This window comes from Capra hircus, chromosome 26 (assembly GCF_001704415.2).
Source record: "Capra hircus breed San Clemente chromosome 26, ASM170441v1, whole genome shotgun sequence".
In the NCBI taxonomy this organism is placed as follows: Eukaryota; Metazoa; Chordata; class Mammalia; order Artiodactyla; family Bovidae; genus Capra; species Capra hircus.
In genome coordinates this window covers 34,748,515-34,770,854 of record NC_030833.1, presented here as the reverse complement: position 1 = coordinate 34,770,854, position 22,340 = coordinate 34,748,515, and the positions used below count along the sequence as shown (strand labels likewise).

Genomic DNA, 22,340 nt, shown 5'->3' with positions numbered 1-22,340 from the left:
CAATTTGCAATCAATGCTGCCTTGTGTGTTGTGGTAAACCTGGCAACAGCCTCAAACTCTTGCATCATTAATAGGGGACTGGTTAAGTAAATTACGGAAATGTGTTCAAGTTCCATTGTTAATAGGGAAAAGAGCATGTAAGACTGTGTTAAACGTTTGCTTAGAGATGTGTTTTGTATATGCATGTGCATACTAAGTCACTTCAGTCATGTCCGACTCTGTGATAACCATGGACTGTAGCCCACCAGGCTCCTCTGTCCAAGGGATTCTCTAGGCAAGAATACTGCAGTTGCTTGCCATGCCCTCCTCCAGGGGATCATCCTGACCCAGGGATCAATATGCACAAAGCAAAAAGCTTGGAGGATCCTACATTGGATAATTAGGTGATCTGTGGGGAGGTGACTGTAATGACAGAGAGCTTTCACGTTCTATGTGTGCGTGAGCCCAGAATATTGAAAAAGACTAATTTCTATTTTTGCTGCTGTTAGAAAGTGACATGATGATGGTCTCCTGCTTACACAATTAGTGTCAATATTCTGAGCTCTCTGGGCTAGAGGGGTTCATTTATCAATTCATTTGTTCAAAGGATTGAGTGACTGAGTGCCAGCTAGTTAGATGCTCTTCTTGGTGCTGGGCATGTAATAGTGAAACAGAATCATCACGCTTGTGGACTTGTATACAATTGATTGTGAAAACAAAAAGCAGACGGTGATCAATGTTTGGAGAAGCATAGAGGAAAACAATAGGGGAACAGAATGCTGGGGTGGAGACAGGAGGGTTCTGTTGTATTTCAAGTGGCCAGAGAAAGCCTCCCTGAGAAGGCAACACACGGACCTAAAGGGATGAAGGAAGCCATGCAGCTCTTGGGGAAGGGTCTTTCAGGCCCAGGGGACAACATCTATAAGACACTAAAATTGAAGCATGCTTGATGAGATTGAAGCCAGAAGGACTTGTGTGGCTGGAAGGAACAATGAGAAAGTCAAAGGTAAGGAAGGGCAGGTCAGTGTCCACTGGACTCGAGGCCATTGCACCACTCTTGAGAGGAGCAGCCACCAGAGGGATCACACTGGTTGTTCTGTTCAGACTAAGAGGGGTCAGGGGTAGAAGCAGGGAGAGGACCAGCTGTAAAGTGATTGGATTGCAATGACCCAGGTGAGAAGATGGCTCGGACTATGGAGATAGAGCCAGACATCCTGGAATGTGAAGCCAAGAGGGCCCTAGGAAGCATCACTACGAACAAAGTTAGTGGAGGTGATGGAATTCCAGTTTGAGCTGTTCGAAATCCTGAAAGATGATGCTGTGAAAGTGCTGCACTCAATATGCCAGCAAGTTTGAAAAACTCAGCAGTGGCCACAGGACTAGAAAAGGTCAGTTTTCACTCCAGTTCCAAAGAAAGGCATGCCAAAGAATGCTCAAACTACCGCACAATTGCACTCATCGCACATGCTAGTAAACTAATGCTCAAAATTCTCCAAGCCAGGCTTCAGCAATACATGAACCGTGAACTTCCAGATGTTCAAGCTGGTTTTAGAAAAGGCAGAGGAACCAGACATCAAATTGCCAGCATTTGCTGGGTCATGGAAAAAGCAAGAGAGTTCAAGAAAAACATCTATTTCTGCTTTATTGACTAAGCTAAAGCCTTTGACTGTGTGGATCACAAGAAACTGTGGAAAATTCTTCAAGAGATGGGAATACCAGACCACCTGACCTGCCTCTTGAGAAAGCTGTATGCAAGCAACAGAAGTGGACATGGAACAACAGACTGGTTCCAAATAGGAAAGGGAGTACACATCAAGGCTGTATATTGTCACCCTGCTTATTTAACTTATATGCAGGGTACATCATGAGAAACGCTGGGCTGGAGGAAGGACAAGCTGGAATCAAGATTGCCAGGAGAAATATCAATAACCTCAGATATGCAGATGACACCACCCTTATGGCAGAAAGTGAGGAAGAAATAAAGAGCCTCTTGCTGAAAGTGAAAGTGCAGAGTGAAAAAGTTGGCTTAAAGCTCAACATTCAGAAAACTAAGATCATGGCATCCAATCCCATCACTTCATAGCACATAGATGGGGAAACAGTGGACACAGTGGCTGACTTTATTTTTCTGGGCTCCAAAATCACTGCAGATGGTGACTGCAGCCATGAAATTAAAAGACACTTGCTCCTTGGAAGGAAAGTTATGACCAACCTAGACAGCATATTAAAAAGCAGACATTACTTTACCAACAAAGGTCTGTCTAGTCAAGGCTATGGTTTTCCAGCAGTCATGCATGGATGTGAGATTTGGACTATAAAGAAGGCTGAGCACCGAAGAATTGATGCTTTTGAACTGTGGTGTTGGAGAGGACTGTTGAGAGTCCCTTAGACTGCAAGGAGAGCCAACCAGTCCATTCTGAAGGAGATCAGTCCTGGGTGTTCACTGGAGGAACTAATGTTGAAGCTGAAACTCCAATACTTTGACCACCTAATGAGAAGAGCTGACTCATTTGAAAAGACCCTGATGCTGGGAGGGATTGGGGGCAAGAAGGAGAAGGGGACAACAGAGGATGAGATGGCTGGGTGGCATTACTGACTCAGTGGATGTGAGTCTGAGTGAACTCCGGGAGTTGGTGATGGACAGGGAGGCCTGGTGTGCTGTGGTTCATGGGGTCACAAAGAGTTGGACATGACTGAGCGACTGAACTGAAGTGAAGTGTGCTTTTAAAGACATGTGCATTACTTTTATAATCAGAACAAAATTTTATAAAGAATGGCAAAATGGAGTTAGCCTCGAGAGTAGAATAAGTGGTGTCTTCAGAGGGGGAGTGAAAATGAAAGTTGCTCAGTTGTGTTTGACCCTTTGCGACCCCATGGACTATACAGTTCATGGAATTCTCCAGGCCAGAATACTGGAATGGGTAGCCTTTCCCTTCTCCAGGGGATCTTCCCAACCCAGGGATCAAACCCAGGTCTCCTGCATTGCAGGCAGATTCTTTACTGCCTTCGCGGGGGAAGCCAGCTATGAGTGTGCACCTTTGAAGCAGTGAATATAAGCTTCATTTGAGAAACTTGAAAGGGAAGGGAAGAAACAATAAATGGTAAGAATATGCATATGCCACACAATTTTGAATGAAGTTTATTAAATATTATGTACAGCCAATGTAGTAATTCAACATCTATTTGTCAAATTGATCCACTGCATAAAGAAAAATAGATGAACAGAAAAATCTGTGTCTGCATGGTACATGCTCTTGGTGTGTAATTTAAATGGCAATACTTTAAATTAATTGGTTATATATAATGTCAGTTATTTTTCTTTCAGAATATAATCTTTTTTGTAGTAACCTAGCAATAGGACTTAATACTACTGCAGATAAATAGGACTGCTAAAAAAAAATCAAAAATGAAATAAGAAGAAATCACTATAACTGAGAAAACAGTTACTTTCTCTCCCAGAAAGAATGATTATTTAAAATTATAACACTTTACAATGGTATTTTTGTGCTAAAAATCTGCAGGTAAGTTTTTTGGAATTCCTTCATTTAAATATGCAAAAAACGTCATGACTTCCTTATTATACCCCCCTCCCCTTCAGTTCAGATTTTTAAAATTATTTTTCTATACAAAGTAGGTACATGGGCTATACAAAGTTAAATATACATATTTACAGTCCCACTTCTTTAAGCATGTGTTTTTTTCTCTTACTGATCCCAGAGAGACTGCAAAAGGTAAGTAGTGTGGGGCCTGCTTTTACCCAGAAGCATGGCTAAGCTATTAAAATGTGTTGTAGGGCATGCCGCCAGTTAGTTACACTTGCGATTAATAAACCTGTATAAATATCTCAGCATAAAAATAGGTATTTTGTATTACTAAATGTGTGAAGACAAAGGAGCAGTTGGAACCCTTTGTTCCTCGTTTTGTCGTATGTAGGCAGCTGAAGTTTGATGCAGATTTTAACAGATGAGTTTATTAAAGATGGGCAAACTGGTGAGGCATACCTGGGATTCCGGAGATATACAAAGTTGGGAGGCTGGCGTCATATGCAAATGTGGCTTTACAAATTGGTTTATTTTCTAGCTGTATTTAAAGAGGTGTTCAAAATCAATAAGCTACTTAGTAAGCACCCCCTCAAAAAAACCGATAAGGTTGTGTTATGGTTTGCATCTAAGAAAGACTAGGAAACACATTAGCCAATATAAGAATTACATTCCAAAACATGTGAAGCGCTGCTGTGCAAAGTGTATGTGGATATGCACGGGGTCTATATTCGAAGGGGGAGGACAGAAACAGAGCGCCCTTGCATGGTGAGGTGGACCTTCCAAAGCAATGAGTCTTACTTAAGGAATAGCAAGAAGTCCCTTTCGACACAGGAAGCTCATCCACCCTTACCTGCACTCCCCAGCCCTACCCTCCACCATTGGTTCCACAGCCTTTCCCCTTGGAATTAAGGCTCTGTGATCTGTTCTAGTTAAAAACCAATGTTTCTGGGAAGAAGTAACACATTCTTCTCATCTGTCATTCACAATTCAGTGTGAAGGAGTCAGTGGCAGTTGCTTTCCTGAGAGCAGGATTTGAAGGAGAGGGAGCGAGGATTGTGGCTGTCTGAAGGGTAGTCAGCTGATCAGAGGTTCTAAGATGAATAGTGGAGACAGAAGCTGAGGCACTGAAGATGAACTTTGCCCACTTGGAAAGATTCCAGACTTTGGGACCTCAGGCCAATTCTGAGCTACCTGCGGAGAACCAGGAGTCCTGTACACAACCCTACCAACCTGGAACTGCTTCCCCTGTGAATTTGTGGGGAGGAAGAGTTAGAAGACCCTGGAAGCAGGTCTAAATATTTCCAGCCACAAACTACCCTCAGACAAAGGTTCTTCCAGCATCCTAGTTGTTCAAAAGTGAGCTAATGGAGAGAGAAATATGACAATGCTTTCTAGGATCCCTACAGAGAAAATTCATCTCTTCCTCTCACACCCTTCTTAGCACATATCGCAGTCTCTCTTGATTCAGTATTTTTGTGTGTCTGTCTCTCCAATCACCTCTGAGTTCCCAGCAGGCAGGAAAATGGGTCATTTCTATCTTTATCTCTCCAAGGTGTCTAACAGAGGTCGATAAACATCCTTGAATTGGATAAAGTTGTGACTGTACACCCTAGGCATCACAGAGGCCTCCCTCCTTGGCTCTGGCCCCTCTACAAAAGACAGGCCTCCTGAAAGTAGCAGAATTACAGCCTCAAATGTAGGGCCACTGCAGCTGCACCTTCTAAAGAGAAGCCTCACAGGGTGTGTCAGGATTCAGAACCCTGGATTCCTACATTCTGTGTGGTCCTTGGGCTCCTTGGGGGAGACATGGTGAAAATGGAGATGTGGTGAACCCTTTCTAAGGCCTGGAGCACGCCTTGCTCGTTGGTGGCCCCAGGCATCCAGTATACATCAGTGTGTATTACATTGAGTCACTGAACACCATCCCTTGTTCTAAGAACAAGCCTATCAACCCCCAACTGTCCTGGCCTAAAACAATCCAGAAAAGCAAGGGTAGAAATGGCATTCTATAAGTGACACTATGCTGCCCTGAAAGTGACTGCTTATACAAGCCAGTGATATGGAAGGAGCCATATGGCAGGGGACCTCAAGAGCTACAGGCGTCTCGCCTTAATCACCTGGAAATACAAATGGAACTATCTGCCTGACCACCCTGCTCCGGGGGCAAGCCTTGTGTGCTTTTCTGTCTGAACATCAGGGGTGTCAATGGTAAAGCTGCATGCATGCTGAGTGCATGGGGCGCCTACTTTGACCTCTACTTCCCCACCTACCTCCAGTGGGGGACTTGGCCTTGGGTTTGGGGTCTCCACCACTGTTTAGGGATTGCCTCGGTGGCCCCAACTGATCTGTAGCAATGTTAGGGGACCAGGAGGCTCCAGGGCAACTGGGGGAGTCTGTGTGGAACCTTAGAGGATGGCTGGGGATCTGCCTGGTGCTCCGAGAGCACCTGCAGGCTAAATGACCCTTCTGAGCCAAAGCTGGTCAAGCCTGAAGCAGCACGAGGCAGTTCTGGCTTAACTGCTCTCTGGGACCATGCTGCCAGTCAGGTTACCCAAGCTGGGAAGAGGAGGGCAGGGCTGGCATGGCTCCCAGAAACAGCTAAGTAAATACCGACTTGCTTCATTTCTTTTTTGCATGGTTCAGCCCTGTCCGATACACGCAATAAGCTTCGACAGGCTCAGGTTTTAAATACAACACTTCTCTGTCCTCTTTTGCTTCTTACTTTATCCACTGCATTAGTTTTCCTACTGACTCAACATTTAAATAAAGAGACCAATTCATGAATTATACTTCGTCCTCCAATAAAAATCATCTCTGTAGTTTTCAGTCTTCTTATAGATACAAAGGCTTTACATAGTTGCCTGGGAAAGTACCAAACTGCCTTGTCCTTCTTGAAGTACCTATTAAAAACAGAAAAACACAGACACAATGAGAAGGCTGACTCAGAACTGAGTTCAGAGAGAGAGTCCTTGATAACAATCCTAAAGCTTGTAGAAGGACATACGGTTTCCAAATCACTTTGCCCTATCTTATCTCGTTTAGGCTGCAGAATAGCTGGGTGATAAGCAAGACATTTATTTAACACTCCCATTTTTTTCAGATGAGGAAGCCCAAACTCTGAGAGGCAGACTTTAAACCCAGGGCTTCAGACTCCCGGCCCATGGCTCTTCCAGGACTTCTCTTTTCTGGAAGAATGAACACAGCTATCCAACTCACCAAGGTTAGGGGGACTTAGACTTAGAAACTGTGGCATTTCTGAAAGTCCTCTGGATATGACCACACTGTGAAAGGAAATGTCTCTCCTAAGCCCGTGCCTATGCCCCAAATTGACTCCATGTCTTTGCTACCAACCTCATCCAGGATTCCAGAACATTGAGCTACCACAAAGCCCTTCCTGGACTGTTTCATGTCCAGGATTGCTGGGTCCCTAATCGAGCTCCTTCCCTTGGAATTTTTTTTCAAGTAATCAACTTTTAAAAATTAATTTATTTGACTGCTCCAGGCCTTAGCTGCAGCATGCAGGATCTAGTTCCCTAATCAGGGATCAAACCTGGGCCCTCTACATTGGGAGCGCAGAGTCTTAGAAACTGGACTTTCCCTAAAGCTGGAGGGTGGGGCGGCAGACAGATGTTGCATCTTCATTACTCTTATCAGCAGACAGCATAATTTGATCGTTGCATCCTTTCCCCAGTTGGCTTAGATAGGGCTTCAGAATCCTTTGAACACATTTCAAGCAGCCACTACCACTGGGTTGGAGTTGTTGTACAAACTAAAATACCTAAAAGAATGTGTCAAAGCTGCTGCTGCTGCTGCTGCTAAGTCACTTCAGTCGTGTCTGACTCTGTGCAACCCCATAGATGGCAGCCCCCCAGGCCATTTAGAACAGCTGAAGCCCCAAGGCAATGGTCAGGGAGGCTGCAGGGAACTGAGATGGTAAAGATTTTGAATCTGTGAAAAGAGGACTATTTTTGTCTTACAGGCTGTTTGTTGAAAGAACTTCAGTAAGAAAGTATTATTAAGCATCTATTTTGTTACAGAATCTCAAATTCTGATCTTTCTCTGCTCTATCCTATAAAGGTGACTCCTTTAATTCATCAGGTATTGCTTTGGTTAAAGTTATTAGAAGCCTGGAGTACATGAGGTCTTCAGAGTCTCTACATACATGCTTGCACTTCATGGCAGAAACCTACATGCACATGTTCTTGTGTTGTTCCACAGGAGTTTTAAAAATTAAAATTTCCAAATGTAGGACAGACAGATGCACAATAGAGACAGAAACAGTGAATCCCCTGGCAGTCCAGTGGTTAGTATTTGGCTCTTTCATTGCTGGGGTCCAGGTTCAAGCCCTGGTCTGGGAACTAAGATCCCACAAGCCAGGCAGTGCCCCCCCCCCACCACCCCAAAAAATACAAACAGAACTCAATAAATGCAACTGGCAACTGCCCTTCTGTGCAGTCGATGTTGGCATATTTGGTCTTCAGGTTCATAGTTACTATCATCCACACTGATTTGAGAACAAACCTATACTGGGTGGCCCAGCATTTCTGACGGTGGTATAAGAACTGAGACAGCTCTCCTTCTGTGCAGAGAACAGTCTTTTTGTGACTCATCACTCCAGGTTTTTCCTTCAGTACACAACAGATGAGAAAAGCGCAATATCACTTACCAACAAACCACCCATCATCACATTTTTCCATGACATCAACAATATCTCCATCTCGGAGTTCCAATTCATCATCATTCTGTGGTATATAGCTATACAATGCTTGGTAGCTAAATCTGTAAATTCAAAAAAATGATTAGTAGGTGACTCAAATGCTGACGGCATTAAATGAGTTTTAAAAACCTGTTTCAGTTAAATCAACATTTGGGTAGTGTTTCCTACTCATCAGTGGGGAAAAAAGTATTTTATTGGCTCTTTCTCTAATAACTTAGCATTAGGGGAGATCCATTCAACATGTGATAAGTAAATTAAGATTCAGAGGGATGGAGAATCTGAGAAGCGAGTCACGATTGGTGCTTTCATTTAGCTTCATCTGGTTGTTTTAGCCCAGCTTTTTTTATCTAGATGCTCCCCCTTGAAAGTTAATCAAGTTCTTAACACAAGATAACATGTGTAGATTGTCAAGGATAATCAGAAGTTACTTAGGTCCAGAGACAGAGATTATATCCTAGTCACATACATTGGAGAGCATGAAGCAATTGTCATGTGTATATATATAATTTTTTTTAAGTATATCCCAGTTACCATACTGTTTAGCAATACTACCTTGAGTTTCTTTACATGCCAACACATATTTTATTAGTTGCTTTGAAATGTGGGTGCCATTTTTCTAAAACTCCTGAAGGCATATCTATCCCAGTAATGTTTGGGGTTAAAATTTTTATTTACTTGCTAGTTGGCCTAAGGCAATGTAGTCTGTGCTGTTCTGACAGGCTCTAGACAAAGCTGGCAGAGAAGACAATGGCAACCCACTCCAGTACTCTTGCCTGGAAAATCCCATGGACACAGGAGCCTGGTAGGCTGCAGTCCATGGGGTCGCTAAGGGACATGACTGAGCCACTTCACTCTCACTTTTCACTTTCATGCATTGGAGAAGGAAATGGCAACCCACTCCAGTGTTCTTGGCTGGAGAATCCCAGGGACGGGGGAGCCTGGCACAGAGTCAGACACAACTGAAGTGACTTAGCAGCAGCAGACAAAGCTGGACTACTTGTGAAATCGATACCTGCTTTGGCAACAAATAAAGCCTTGTTTTCATTTATTCTTTTGACAAATGCTTAAGAAGCACCTACTGGGACTTCCCTGGTGGCTCAGATGGTAAAGAATCCTCCTGCAATGTAGGAGGTGCAAGAGATGTGGGTTCGATCCCCTGTAGGTCAGGAATTTCCCCTGTAGAAGGGAATGGCAACCGACTCCAGTATTCTTGCCTGGAGAATTCCATGGACAGAGGAGCCTGGCGGGTTATAATCCATGGGGTTGCAAAGAGTCGTACACAACTGAGCGACTATCACACTTTCACTAAGAAACACCTAGCAGTTCACAATTCTATTTACTTGATACTTTGAAACATAACAGTAGCAGACAGAACTTCCAAATGAGCCAATCCTCTACCACTTTCAGTGGATATCAGTGAATTCCAGGGTGTGGGTGAGAGGGATTAGAAATAAGCGGAATCAGTTTCCAGAAACAAGAGGTTCGTTGTCCTCTGCTAGCAAGCCAAAGGGGCAATTTAATTTTCCATATTTATCCAGATATCGTGAGACTTTGGTAGATGCATCTGTCTGCCAGAAGTAAGGTCTCTAATGCGGAAGAAGTGGCACTGATGAACTTCCATTTGGTAACTGAATACACTTCGGTGTTTCTGTATTTGCCTGCTGTCTCTTGCACAAACTGGACTCCTGACGGTGCCTCAGCCCCTTCACTGTTGTGACTTCCTTGCCTGCCTCATTTCCACGAGGTTAGTCCTGTTACCTGCCTCTCTGCTCTCACCCCAGATAGCAGGAGACTGGCTGCACAGAGTCCCGTGACCTTGCGGCTTGGGTCCCTAGTGGGCTCTGATTTTGGACAGGCCTCATGCTAACAGGGACACAGTTCTATAGAGTCCTTCCCTCACTTCCTCTGCCAATTCTGGTGCCCGACTCTGAGCAGAACTTTAACTTTCCTCCCCTCCTGCCCCTGTTTCCATGTGTAAGGAAGGGTCCCTGCTCCTGGCCAGGCTAAGCTCCCTCCCCTGGGCTATCTCCTTGACTTACATCTTCTCTCTTATATCTTTGATTCTGTCAACTCCTCCTTAAGTGCTTGAGCTTCTGCATCCTGTAAACACCTCCCCTGCCCTGTGCTACTCCCTGACTCTCTAGCCCCCCATCCCCTAGCTCTTTCCACTCAGCATCACACTGACTCGTCAGCCCTTTTCTAACAGAACATCTGCCTACACCCAACACTGTCACTGCAAAAATCACCAACGACTCTTCCAACTTGCCACCTAGAGGACGTTTCTCATTTCTTACCCTCCTCGGCCTCTCTGAGGCAGGAGCACCCCTGACCACACCCTTCTTGCTCTGTTCAGTACCAGTGAACACTCCTAAACCCTCACCTGTGTCTCCTGCTGCTCCGCCTCAGTGTCCCTTGCTGGCTGCTACTCTGTGGCCTTAAAGGCTGGTTCCCCAAGGATCCATCCTCAGTTCTCTTCTTCCTTTACCCCTGTCTCCTTGGGGAATCTTGTATACTTCCAAGCACAAGGTGCCTACTCTGTCCAAGCTCAGCCCCGCACCACTTTTTTGCTGTACTCATATCTCCAAACTACTATCTTTGTCCTTTGTTTCTGAAATCCACCCTCCATTCTATTGTCCAAGTTATCTCCCCAAAACGAAATCCAATCAGATACGTGTTCCACACGTATTTTTGGGCCATGCTGTGCAGCCTGTGAGATCTTAGTTCCCTGACCAGGGATTGAACCCAGTGACCTGGCAGGGAAGCACCAAGTCCTAACAACTGGATAGCCAGGGAACTCCAAGTATGTTCCTTATTTTAAAATCCTTCATTGGCTCCTGAGTGGATATAGACTAACATCCAAATGTATTTCTATTGCATTCTGGCTTCTACAGTCTGGTCCTAACCTGCGCCTTGAACTTCATCTCCATTTCCTCCCTGAACTGTATCCTGTGGCTACAGGGGTCTCTTGGTGTTCTCCAAACACAACACCTACCCTGGGTCTTTGTACATTTGGATTCCTCGGCTAGGAAGACTTTTACCTCTTTGCTCTAACTCTCAAATCCAACTTGTCTTTCAATGCTTATTCCCAAACCCCCTTCCCCTGTGGATGGAGCTTACTCCATTGTGCATGGAATATAGGAGATATCCAATATTCTCCTTTTTTAAGGAATGGATCAACCCTATTCATTCATCTCCAGTCAAGATTAACACTGCTTCCTCTGTATTCTCACGACACTAGGAATGAAACCAGTTAGCCCAGCTCCCCTTTGCCCTGTATGGCAGTCACACTTCCTTACCGCCTCTCCCCTCCCCGTAGAGGCCCTGACTGCCTTGATTCACCCCCCACCTGTTTTCACATTGGCTGTTGGGAAACAGCAGTACCTAGAAGCCCTCAGAGAAGCTGGGAGTGATGGGTTCACTTCCCCTAAATGGCTGCTCCCACAGCCAGTCAATGACCCACTTCCTAAGGCCAACAGACTACGGACAATGCAAGAACCGAGGCTCGCCACGTGTACTTACAAATCCTGGGAGGTTTGACTCCTGTCTGGGGCGACTCTTCGCTGCTGGGCTTGAGGTTGCTGAGAAATGATTAAAGATGATTTATTGTCAGAAGGGGATACCTTGTGATGAAAGTCAAGGGGATGAGAAACAGTGCTGCAGTAATGAACAGATTTTTCGGCAATGTTTATGATCTCATTGCAAACTGCTTCCTGTGAGGTGGCCCCGAGATATCCAGAAACCCCCATAAAACAGTCAACATGGGGACAAAAAAGAAAAAAGAAAGAGAGGAAGAGATGTAACATTCCAGACGAAGCACATAAGTCCAAGGAAACAACAGAGTTGAAGATCCAGTTTAAAAAAAATAGATATTCCAGTAGTGGAGTGCAGGAGGGATCCAGGTGAAAGCATGGAAAAAACAGGTAAGATACAGAAGAATTTGGGATTTAGTATGAATATTAAATTAAAAAGGCAGCAGCATAAAGGCCTGTAATTAGTGAGTAACTGTTACAAATGGAGTAATTTCAAGATAGAGATGCAAGTATGTATCCCCAATCATGCACTAAAATATTAATCCCACATGTAGGCAGAGTAGAAATAAGTCTCTAAATTCCTCCGCCTTTTTTTGAGAGGGAAGAGGGTAGCCTAGCATCGCTCTCTCTACTACAATAGCCATAAAATTCTTAAAAATAATGGCTCTGTGAGTCAACCAGTCTACTCCAGTCTAGACTCTAGAAATCAGTCAGAATTCTCTTTAGAAAAGCTACAGTCATATTCAATAGGCATCTTACCACATAGCTCTTTTCAGATTCTGTGAGATCAGGTCCTGCTCTCAATGAATGATGAGAAGGCTGTGATCACCAAGCAAATTATAAGGGAGACATTTTAGCAGATGTCACATTGAAAAGGATTAAAAATAAAAGTGTGAGCAAATACACATACCACACCATCACACTCGATGACACCGGATACTCGTGGCCTATGGCCACCGAGTTTCCATGACAACACAGTGGGTGCAGAGGAGAAAATGCAATGTACAGAGTTAGAAGCAAGCATCCGGGCAATGAGATGGGCAGTTGGGAGCATGGCTGCAGTGAGGTGAGAATGAACAACACAGGGACTCCAGACTGGCAGGGAAGAGACACAGAAGGGCTGCCTTAAGGACAGTCGTGTCCCTCTATGAGCACGCACGCCGGTCCCCTCACTCTTAGCGGTAAGCATCTATGAAAGGACTGATGTACTGAAAGCCCGTTCCAGTTATTTTGTTGACAGGGAGCCTCCTCTGGCAAAGCAGGCTCATAAAACTATCAAGTATGCCATTTTCTTGTACTTGTAAAAACCAAACAAGAGAGTAACATTTTGAAAAACTCCCTGGTAGTATGTGGTGTATGAAACAAGGCTGTTCTCCCAGGAAACACTTGTAAATGATACATTCCAGCTAAGTATGAGATCGATGAGTTCTTATATCTCATAGAGTAGGGCTTGCTTACAGAAACAGGACCGTGTGTCCTGACACAGCAGTAGAAACCATCACTCTTCACTCACCAGCTCAGGTACTACATGATGACATGAAAATGAGGTGCAATCAGGCCAAGCAGACCTGTCTTTTAAGTAACAATCCTATAGTAGAGCTGGCCAGCCCTTCACTGGAAGAGTGTTGGGAATTATTTACCCCAGAGAAGATTCAATTCCAACTCTTAAGAAGTCTCCCTAATTGAACATTTGAAGAGCCATCTTTGGAGAAACCCTCCAGGTTACGTGCAATAATACTGATGGGCCACAGCAACTCCAGGGCCTTCTAGAAGAGCATTCAGATCTTTAGTGTGTGACCATTTGTTTCCCAGGAAGGCCCAGAGACACTGAGGACTTTCCCTGAGCTCATCCAACAAGTTAGCAGAAGCCCTGTCTCCTGGATTCATCTACTATCTCGTTGGACTTTCTCTTTCATCCTTGAACCATTTCCCACATTATTAATTGCCTCCATTGACATTATATTCAGTGAGTCCCACAGAAACCCTGGAGACTGGCAAGACAGGGTTACCATCCCATATTCTTTTAAATCCTAAGAAGCTGATGTTCAGAGGGGTTTAGCGCATTCCTCAATGTCACACAGCCTGCAAGAGCTAACACTGCTCCACCACACCATTCCTTCCTATTCCCCTCTGCTGTAAATGTCCCATCCACTTGCATGCCCTGTGGGGCCAACTTCCATTCTAGACATCGCTTCCATACTCTTATTCTTTGAAAAACTGCTTCAAGTTCTCCAAACCCCTCCAAACCTCAGTCCCTTAAACCAGCCCCCCTGGTCCCTGGCAGGATTAAGAGAAGAGATAGAACTCAATTAAAAAGAGAACTGCAAGGGGTTTGCTCCTTAGATGTCTCAGAACCTACAGGCCTTTGCCAGATGACTGGGAGCTGACCTCACTGCCCATCCAACCTCTGGATCAAGGCTTCTGTGTAACACAATGACACTCCCAAGCATCTACGATGTGAGCTTCTATGTGGCATCCCTGAGTGGGTGATCTCTACAGGCAGATTTTGACTTGACAGAAGGGAAAACTTTCTAAAAGTGAGAGCTGTCCAATAGAAAGGGCTGCCTCGAGAGGAAGCGGTTGTCGGTCCCAGCAGCTGTTCAAGCTGAGGTTGCATTGACAAACTGCTACAGGGGAAGCTGTAGAGCACTGTAAGAGTCCCCTGGGATCCTGTTAAAATGCAGATTCTGGTCTGACATGTCTGGGGTGTTCATTTCTACATGGGGATGCCCATACTGCTGGTCCACAGACAACTTTGGGGAGCAAGGCTCTGGAGCATTTCATGTGTCTAACACTGAGGTTCCTTAGCTACAATGAGCTAAGACTGGTTGGTCTGGATCACACCTCATGAAAATAAAAGTTCTCATAAAAAAAAATTTCCAAACTCCAGCTGGTGGCCTACCAACCTCCAGCTGGTGGCCTACCAACCTCAGGTCAAGTGTAGTACAGTCTATTGACATGACCTCCAGTTTACCGAAGCACTGTAGCATCAGTTTTAATCCCAAAGGAATGACTGGGATCAACCACACAGCAAGTATTTCACACTTTAATTTAAAAGAGGTTTGGTGAATCAGATATATTATGAAGAACCTGATAGCTTACTATCCCTTTCTTTTGTAAAGCATCTTGTAAATTTTTTTAAAGTTGCTTTCAAAGCACATAGAGGTCCATTACCTAACCTGACTTTCATACTCACCCTTGGACTTGGGGGGGGCGGGGGTGGGGAGAAGAGGAAAGTTTAAGGTTCAGGGAAGTCTGAAGATTTTCACAAGGTGCCAGAGCCATGGGGCACTGAAACTCTAGGGTCTAATTGCCACACACCACCTCCCTCTTAGCTGGTAATGGGAGGGCTGGGGTAAGAATGATAGCAACACCCAGCTTCTCCCACTTCTATAACTTTTCTTGAATACTTTGTGTAAAAGGTGCAGTGTGCGGTAATGATATCATCCAGTCATTAACTCAAGGATCCAATAGTACTGAAAAGGGATCCTGACCCAGCTAGTACGTTCCTTGGACTCAGGTCACAGCCAAACCAGAGGATAATCATCACTGCAGCCTTCACATCTGGACACACTTAACATCTAGTACAAACTTAACTCCTCCCTTAGAGGTGACTGGTTCCCTACTTAATGTCTGTGGAATAAATGAAGGAAGAAGGTGAGGTAAATATTTATCCTGTTAGCTAAGATTCAGTTTCTCCCTATTTTAAATGCATTCCTTAGATTTAAACTAAATATCTCACAGAGCTGAAATGTAAACCAGTTTTTTGAGGGGGTGAGTGGGTATGGCATGTGGATCCTTGTTGGAGATAGAAACCACTGATATCCACCATAGGGACTTCCCCTTTATTTTCAAGGCTGTTGACTTTCAGACTTTTTTTTTACAAAGTTATTTCAAAACTTAGTATAAATAATTTAAAATATCTCAACAATTATCCTGATTATATATTAAAATGATACTATTTTAGATACGTTGGGTCAATAAGTCAAATATACTACTAAAATTAATTTTACTCACTCCATTTTACTACCAGAAAATTTTAAATTACATACATGACTCATGTTATATTCCTGCTGGCCAGTGCTGCTCTAAACCCTCCCTGGGTCTCAGTGTACACCCTTCTTTAAGCCCCAAAGCAGGCAAAGTTCTAATCACAACTCAGCCAGGGCTAGGGATAAAAGGACTATTATCTCATGCTAAGGACATTTCAGAGTCTTGGAAATACATCCCAGTTTTTCACATGTTTAGAAAAAGAACCACCACCCCCTCCACCCCAGCGCACCCTGCATAGCCCCATCAACAGTTAGCAGGTGATAGCTACTGATCCAGAAACTGCTTTGCTTCCATATTTGCGCAGACACACACAAGTTGGCCCTCTTGGCCTGGAGCTTGTGTCTCATTCGTCCAAGAGAGCAACCTTGTGTGTGTCCCTGCTGCCCTTCCACCTCCAGTTCACAGCGAGCAGTCCCTCAGAAACCCGACACTGGTCTCTGGGGGCTGTTAATCCCTCTGGATCCACAAAAAAACACCTGGTGCTCCTGTGAGTTACTAAGTGTTCTCTTCCAGCTCTGGGTATTTGCCAAAGCCTTGAAGCCCAAAATAAAATGTCCACAGGCTGGAGGCCAGCAGGAAGTCCTGGAGCTGTGGGCAGGACAGAGAAGCCCCACCTCCACATGGCCTAGAGCCCTTCTAGGAGTGTGATGAGTCTCAGAGGTGGTGAGCCGCTCCAAACGGTCTCCTTTCCTCAGACCCTAACTCTCTGGTGACTTAACACTGGCCTCCCAGGGGACACCGGACTGGAAGGGAGGGTTCCAGAACAGACTGTCACACTAATTCATTGTCACTTGAGCAAAATACTTCACTTCTTTGGATTTCACGTTCTCAGTAATATAAGAGGCTTGGGCATGATTTACATAAATATCCTCTTTGGCTCTGAAGTTCTCATGTGGTCATTAGTGTGCATGCATCCCATGAACTGAGAACAAAGACTGGACCGGGCTGACCTGGTTTAGAAGGAGCAGCACTTCCTCACTGCTCACTGGAGACGGGGTGGAGGGCAGCTCTGACTGCAGCCTCCAGGGTGGCTGGAGGGTTCCCTTCTGGCTTTGTGGGAGGTGAGGGGCTGCCCTGAATGCAGAGAAAGAGCCACAGCTCCTGGAGGATCACAGGCAGACTCTGCCAGAGGAGGCAGGAGACCTGAGTGATTCGGGCTCCTGGCTCTAGGAAACCTCGGCAGATCTGCAGAATAGTCTGCCTCCCCCGAGCCCTTCTCTTGGCTGTACTAAGAAAAAGAACCCAGCTTACAAACAAAACAAACGATAACCAATCGGTTCAACTGCTCACCACCTAGACTCAGTCTCCTTGCAGATCAGTCCACAGACAAGCTCTGATGTAATTTGAACCTGATGCCAGCACTACACTTCCATGCTTAACCTTCTCATACAGTCTGTGGCGGGGTCTGTTTCTTTCCTAAAACAATGAGACAACTGATGCCAAATGTGTATCCAAGTACAGAGACACCAAAACTTTGCAAGAGAATGTCCTTGTACTCGAGGTGAGAGAATAAGAAGCACTAAGGTACAGGGTGCAATTCTAAATTTGCTAAACTCTGGATTTGTGTGAGTAATCCAGCACATCCTTAAGGAAATCAACCCTGAATATTCATCGGAAGGACTGATGCTGAAGCTGAAGCTCCAATACTTTGGTCACCTGATGTGAAGACCCGACTCACTGCAAAAGACCCTGATGCTGGAAAAGACTGAAGGCAAGAGGAGAAGGGAGCAACAGAGGATGAGATGGTTGGATGGCATCACTGACTCAATGGATATAAGTTAGAGCAAACTCCAGGAGACAGTAAAGGACAGGCAAGCCTGGCATGCTGCAGTCCACGGGGTCTCAGAGCCAGACACGACTGAGCAACCAAACGACGACAACAATCCAGTAAAACGATTCTTCCATCTTCTACTTTCTTCTCTCCTCCAACCCCATCTTCCTCTCTTAGGTGAAATGGAGTAAGGAGGATAAACTACTTTTCTTTTCCCTGTTACCTCGATATCACACTATATGTAATGAGTCCCAATTACATGCTCATCTCCGGGAAATCTCATTTAACTCAATAAACGAACTCCTCATAATAACTCAATAAAGTGGTCGATATTTACCTCATCTTATACAACTAAGACCCAGTGTGTCTGAATTGGGAAGTGAAGAGCCAGAATTTGGACCCTGGTCTCTCTGACTCCAGGTCCCATGCCTCCCATCATGCTTGATCTGCCAGGCTATGCTCTGCTGGAGGGAGATATCCGAATAGCTGGATGGATGTGCTGATCAAGAGGCCACCTTAGCTCACCCCGTGCTCTGCAGCTGGCATGAGCTGGGTTTCTACTGAAATCCTCCACTTCTCTCCTAACACCTCTTTTAGGGGTGGATATTGAAACTTCAGGTCTTAGTTCCCTGGGCCTTGACTACTGAACGTATACATACGTGCTGGTGATTTTTCTAAGAACTGCAACCAGCGTCTCTCCCCACCCTGTACACTGTTGAACACTCTGTGTATATTTAGAGATTTCCCTTCTCAGTGAGTCAAAGGAAAATGTTTCCCCTTATTAGGCAGGTGTTTTAACATTTAAATTTCCTTTTCATTCTTGTAAGTTGTATCACGTGCTTTCCCTTTTATTTCTGATTTCTATGCTCAAGGCAGGCCTACACCTTTTTTCTTATCTTAGTTCAGGGAACTCACCTAGTTTCCATGTGGTAAGGGCTGTTCCCTTTGAGTTCACCAAAGCACAAATTTTCTGTCCTGTTTCCCTTCCCGCTCTTCTTTCTCTAAGGCTGTAGTGTTGTTCTTGTGCTTCTCAGAAGCTTTGAGGACACAGAGCTTTCCTGAATACTTTTATTTAAAAATTATTCCCCCAGATTATACTGTTATAATTAGGCAAAATTGTGTGTGTGCCACCCTCTTTCCCAAACCCCTGGCCTAGACTCAGCTAACCTCAGATTCTCAAAAGTTTTGTGATCCAGAAAACGTTACAAGTCACTAGAGTGACTTTAAAGATTTTCTTTTAAAGTCAAAAATTCTATGAAGATCTCTTACACCAGTTCTAGAAGCTCCTAACAACCAAGTCTGGAGGCTAGTCAGAGAACAGTGCTTCTCTCTTGGGGAAGGCTCAGAAAATATTGATGAATGCTGGAGAATCCCAAGACCATCTTCCCCTTTCTTGACCAACTGTCCTAAATCTTCCTAGCCAAAATTATGCTCAACAAAACCCAAGAACTTGGTTGATAATTCCAAACTCTTGGGCATTTTGTATATTTTTGTCCAATTCGTTGTCCCTCAAAAAACAAAGGAAAACACTTATTTTTCCACTATGAAGGTGCACAGGTCTATTATAAACCCCCTTCCTTAAAATTTTGTATTTTTTCTTCTCTTTCCTTGTAACTGAAATTCACACAGGATTTTTAGTTAATCAGAGATTATCAAAACTAACAAGAAGTCAGCTTTGTCTGGATCTTTTGTCTATGGATGGTGAAGCCAGAGAAGGGAAGTGACTCACCCAGAGACACATAGCCGGCTCATGGCAAGGCAGGAGATAGAGCCCAGGAACCCTAACTTTGAATGCAGCACTCTTCCCACCGATCCTGGCTTCCCCTAAATGCCCCTTGCCCCTCATTCACTCCCTTCTGCTGTTCAGAGAATTCCTAGTTAAAAACATGTGCAACCGACCCAATGTCACATCAGGCTGGGAGTCTACAAAGGAGTAAAAAGTCAAACCCTTTCACAAGGAAGTGTTCACACGTCTGCAGAGTTGGGGGTCGTGGGATGGGCTGGACAGGTGACTCAGGAGAAAGAAAGCAGCAGAACAGGGACTAGCACCGAGTAGGGAATGCAGATGACCAGTTAGCAAGGGTCACAGGACCTGTGGAGGATGGCCAGACACTGTGAGGAGGTGCTGACCAGTATCCATGTGCACCGACCAGCCCTCCAAGCTTTGCTCACAGCCCCTTCTACCCACCTGTGGACCCAGAAGCCCCACCCAAACCAGAACTCACCTGCCCTTTCACATTCCCACCCCTGGGGCTTAGCTAGGCTATTTGTTTGCTTCGAATGCTACCCTCCTGCTGTTCACCTATCATAAAACTCCCAGTTCCTTAAACTCCAAATCAAAAGTCACTTTTCTCTTGAAATCTGTCCACCCCACCCCACACTCGCCGCCCCCCTCCCCCCTGCTTATTCTCATCTTGAACTCCCAGAGGAAACCGTCTGTGACCCTCCTTCCTGGTCTACCTTATACTTGTTTTTGTGAACATGTCTTATCCCCCAGGAGAGACCTACGCTCCATTACTTGAGGTCACTCATATTGTATCTCTGCTTTCACTCAACAAATACTTGTTGAGCACCTCCCTCCTATCAGGTGTCCTGGTCCCTTGCGCTCTGACGGCACAGACAAAGGGACAAATACAATAGAGGTGATAAGTGCCCCTTAGACCAGGTGCTGGGGGCCACGAAAGCACAAAGTCCAGCACTTAATCTAGTCTTGCAGGGGGAGGGGAAGGTGGGCAGGAAAGGCTTCCGGGAAGGAGTGGAGAAGTAAAGGACGGGTGGAAATTTTCCAGATGCACAAGCAGGGGAGACTTGGGAGGGTAAGGCTGGCTTAGCTGTCCAAACAGCCAGTTCCATGAGGCCTTCTAAGCCCAGGAAGGAGGAGAGACTTCCCTGAGAGCAGGGGTGCCCCTGACAATGCTCACCCCTCTCTGCCTTTTGCAGCACTTTGCAAGTGCCCGGAACATCCTAGACACTCAAATAGAAGAGGAAATGGTCAAAACACTTCCAAGTGTCTTTTCTTGCTCTCCGGTTAGATTCCCTTCACTTATAGATCAGAATATCTACCTAGGTTCCCAACACTGATAATAAAGTTGAATTATTGGTTCGGCTCCTCGCCCCCAGCAAGGACAAGAGCAGCTGACAGTTTTTCTGATAATACAAGCAGGTCTGGAATGCATTTGTTCAAATAACTGACACAGACTGAGGTCACTGGGTCACGAGAGAATACCTGTCATTCAAGCCCTTCCCAACTTGGGCTCTGTCAGCCCAAGAGGGCCTCAAGAGAGGCAGAAAGCTTCCTCGGGAGGACCTCATTTCCCAAGCTGACTTCCAGGTCCCAGTCCTAGGAGGGGAAGGTGAAGGAGCTGGTGAGGGAGTGGGTGGGCAGCAGCCATTTTCACATCACCCCCCGGCTCTCAACATGGAGCAAGGCCAAGGCCCAGCTTTTTTGCCAGGAGAGCAGGAGGGAGGGCATGGGAAGGGCTGCACCTGGGGCCTGGAGGCCCATCAGGAAATGAAAACCAGTTCTCAACAAGCTTGGCTTTCTGTCTTGCCAGCATGCTGCCTCCTCTCCGAGTTAGGAAGCGGGAAGCGTGCACCCCCAGCCTCTCCAAGCACCGCGTGTACTTCCTGTGTACACTGGGTCCTGGCATTGGGCCGCAATGGCTCACCGCCAACCACGAGGAGGTCTCCAGGCCCCAAGGGCCGACTTAGAACCTTTCCAGAACTGTTCCTGTGTTGAGAAACTGACTTCTTTTCCATCAGTCACTTCACCGCCTCTCCCCCAGCAAATTCTTTCTTTCCCTGACTGGACACACCCTTCTATCCTCACAGAACATGCCTTCCAGGAACACCAGCCCAGGCAAAGCCTTCCCCAGGTATGGCTATTTCCTCAGCACTGGCCTCAGAGCTGGAGCAACATCCTGCTTCAGGGAGCCTTCCCACCTGCCAGGCACCACACCTCCCTCCTTTAATCCTTACACTGTCCTGTGAGTGAGAGACAAATTCCACTCCTACTTTGGACAGCAGAAAGCCAGTGGGAGGTACAGCCTGACTACTGACCATTATCACACACTGTCCTTCCCCGCAGCAATGACGCTCCAATCCCCATCATCAGGCTGGGGCCACAGGTGTGGCCAAATCTGTGCTTCAGGCCGCAGGCTCCTGCAGCCTCCAGGCAAACCTCTGCAGCTGTGTGTGCCAGTCTCCCTGAAGCACAGGGCTCCTCAAAGGCAGAATGGGAAACCCTGTATCCTGCCCAGAGGTAGGTGACTACAATCCTCAAATGAGTATCTGTTGAGTAAATGACACTTTAAAGGGAAACTGAGATTAAACATTATCATCTACCATGGGCATTGTGCACAGTGGATAATAAATGGCTTGGAGACATCTTTAAGAATTCCATTTGGTTCAAGAGACATTCTAGAATGTTCTCAGCTCTAGAAGCTCCAAGGTGGAGAGCTTCCATTTATAAAGTGCTGATGTGTTCCATTCCCAGCCCCATGCTTAGCACTTAACATGCATCAATTCGTGAAATCCTCTCAACCAGACTGTGAGGTAGTTGTTATCTCCATTTTACAGATGAGGAAACTGAGGCTGAGAAGGGGAAAGTAACTCAATTCCAAATCACTAGAGGGTAGAGGAGAGCAGGTATTCAGACTTGGCTACTTTGGAGAAGCTGCCCAAAGGCTCTGAATTCCAGGGTATTAAACAACATAGCCAGTATTAGAACTATGATCTAATTGCCGCGT

General features: G+C 45.5%; 1 protein-coding gene across 6 annotated transcripts in view; it reads right to left on the bottom strand.

Annotated features, from left to right (window-relative positions):
* The window catches only part of SORBS1 (sorbin and SH3 domain containing 1), a 203,717-nt gene continuing 184,472 nt past the window's right edge, over nucleotides 3,096-22,340 (bottom strand). For 5 of the 6 annotated variants that reach the window (XM_013975107.2, XM_018041191.1, XM_013975103.2 and 2 more), the window contains 3 exons: nucleotides 11,758-11,816; nucleotides 8,188-8,300; nucleotides 3,096-6,421 (listed from right to left, as the gene is read on the bottom strand). In XM_013975107.2, the coding sequence (XP_013830561.2) occupies nucleotides 6,354-6,421; nucleotides 8,188-8,300; nucleotides 11,758-11,816 (240 nt within the window). In that variant the 3' untranslated portion in view covers nucleotides 3,096-6,353. Of the gene's footprint in view, nucleotides 6,422-8,187; nucleotides 8,301-11,757; nucleotides 11,817-12,527; nucleotides 12,588-22,340 lie in introns of all 6 variants that reach the window. The other variant, XM_018041190.1, reaches the window with a different exon arrangement.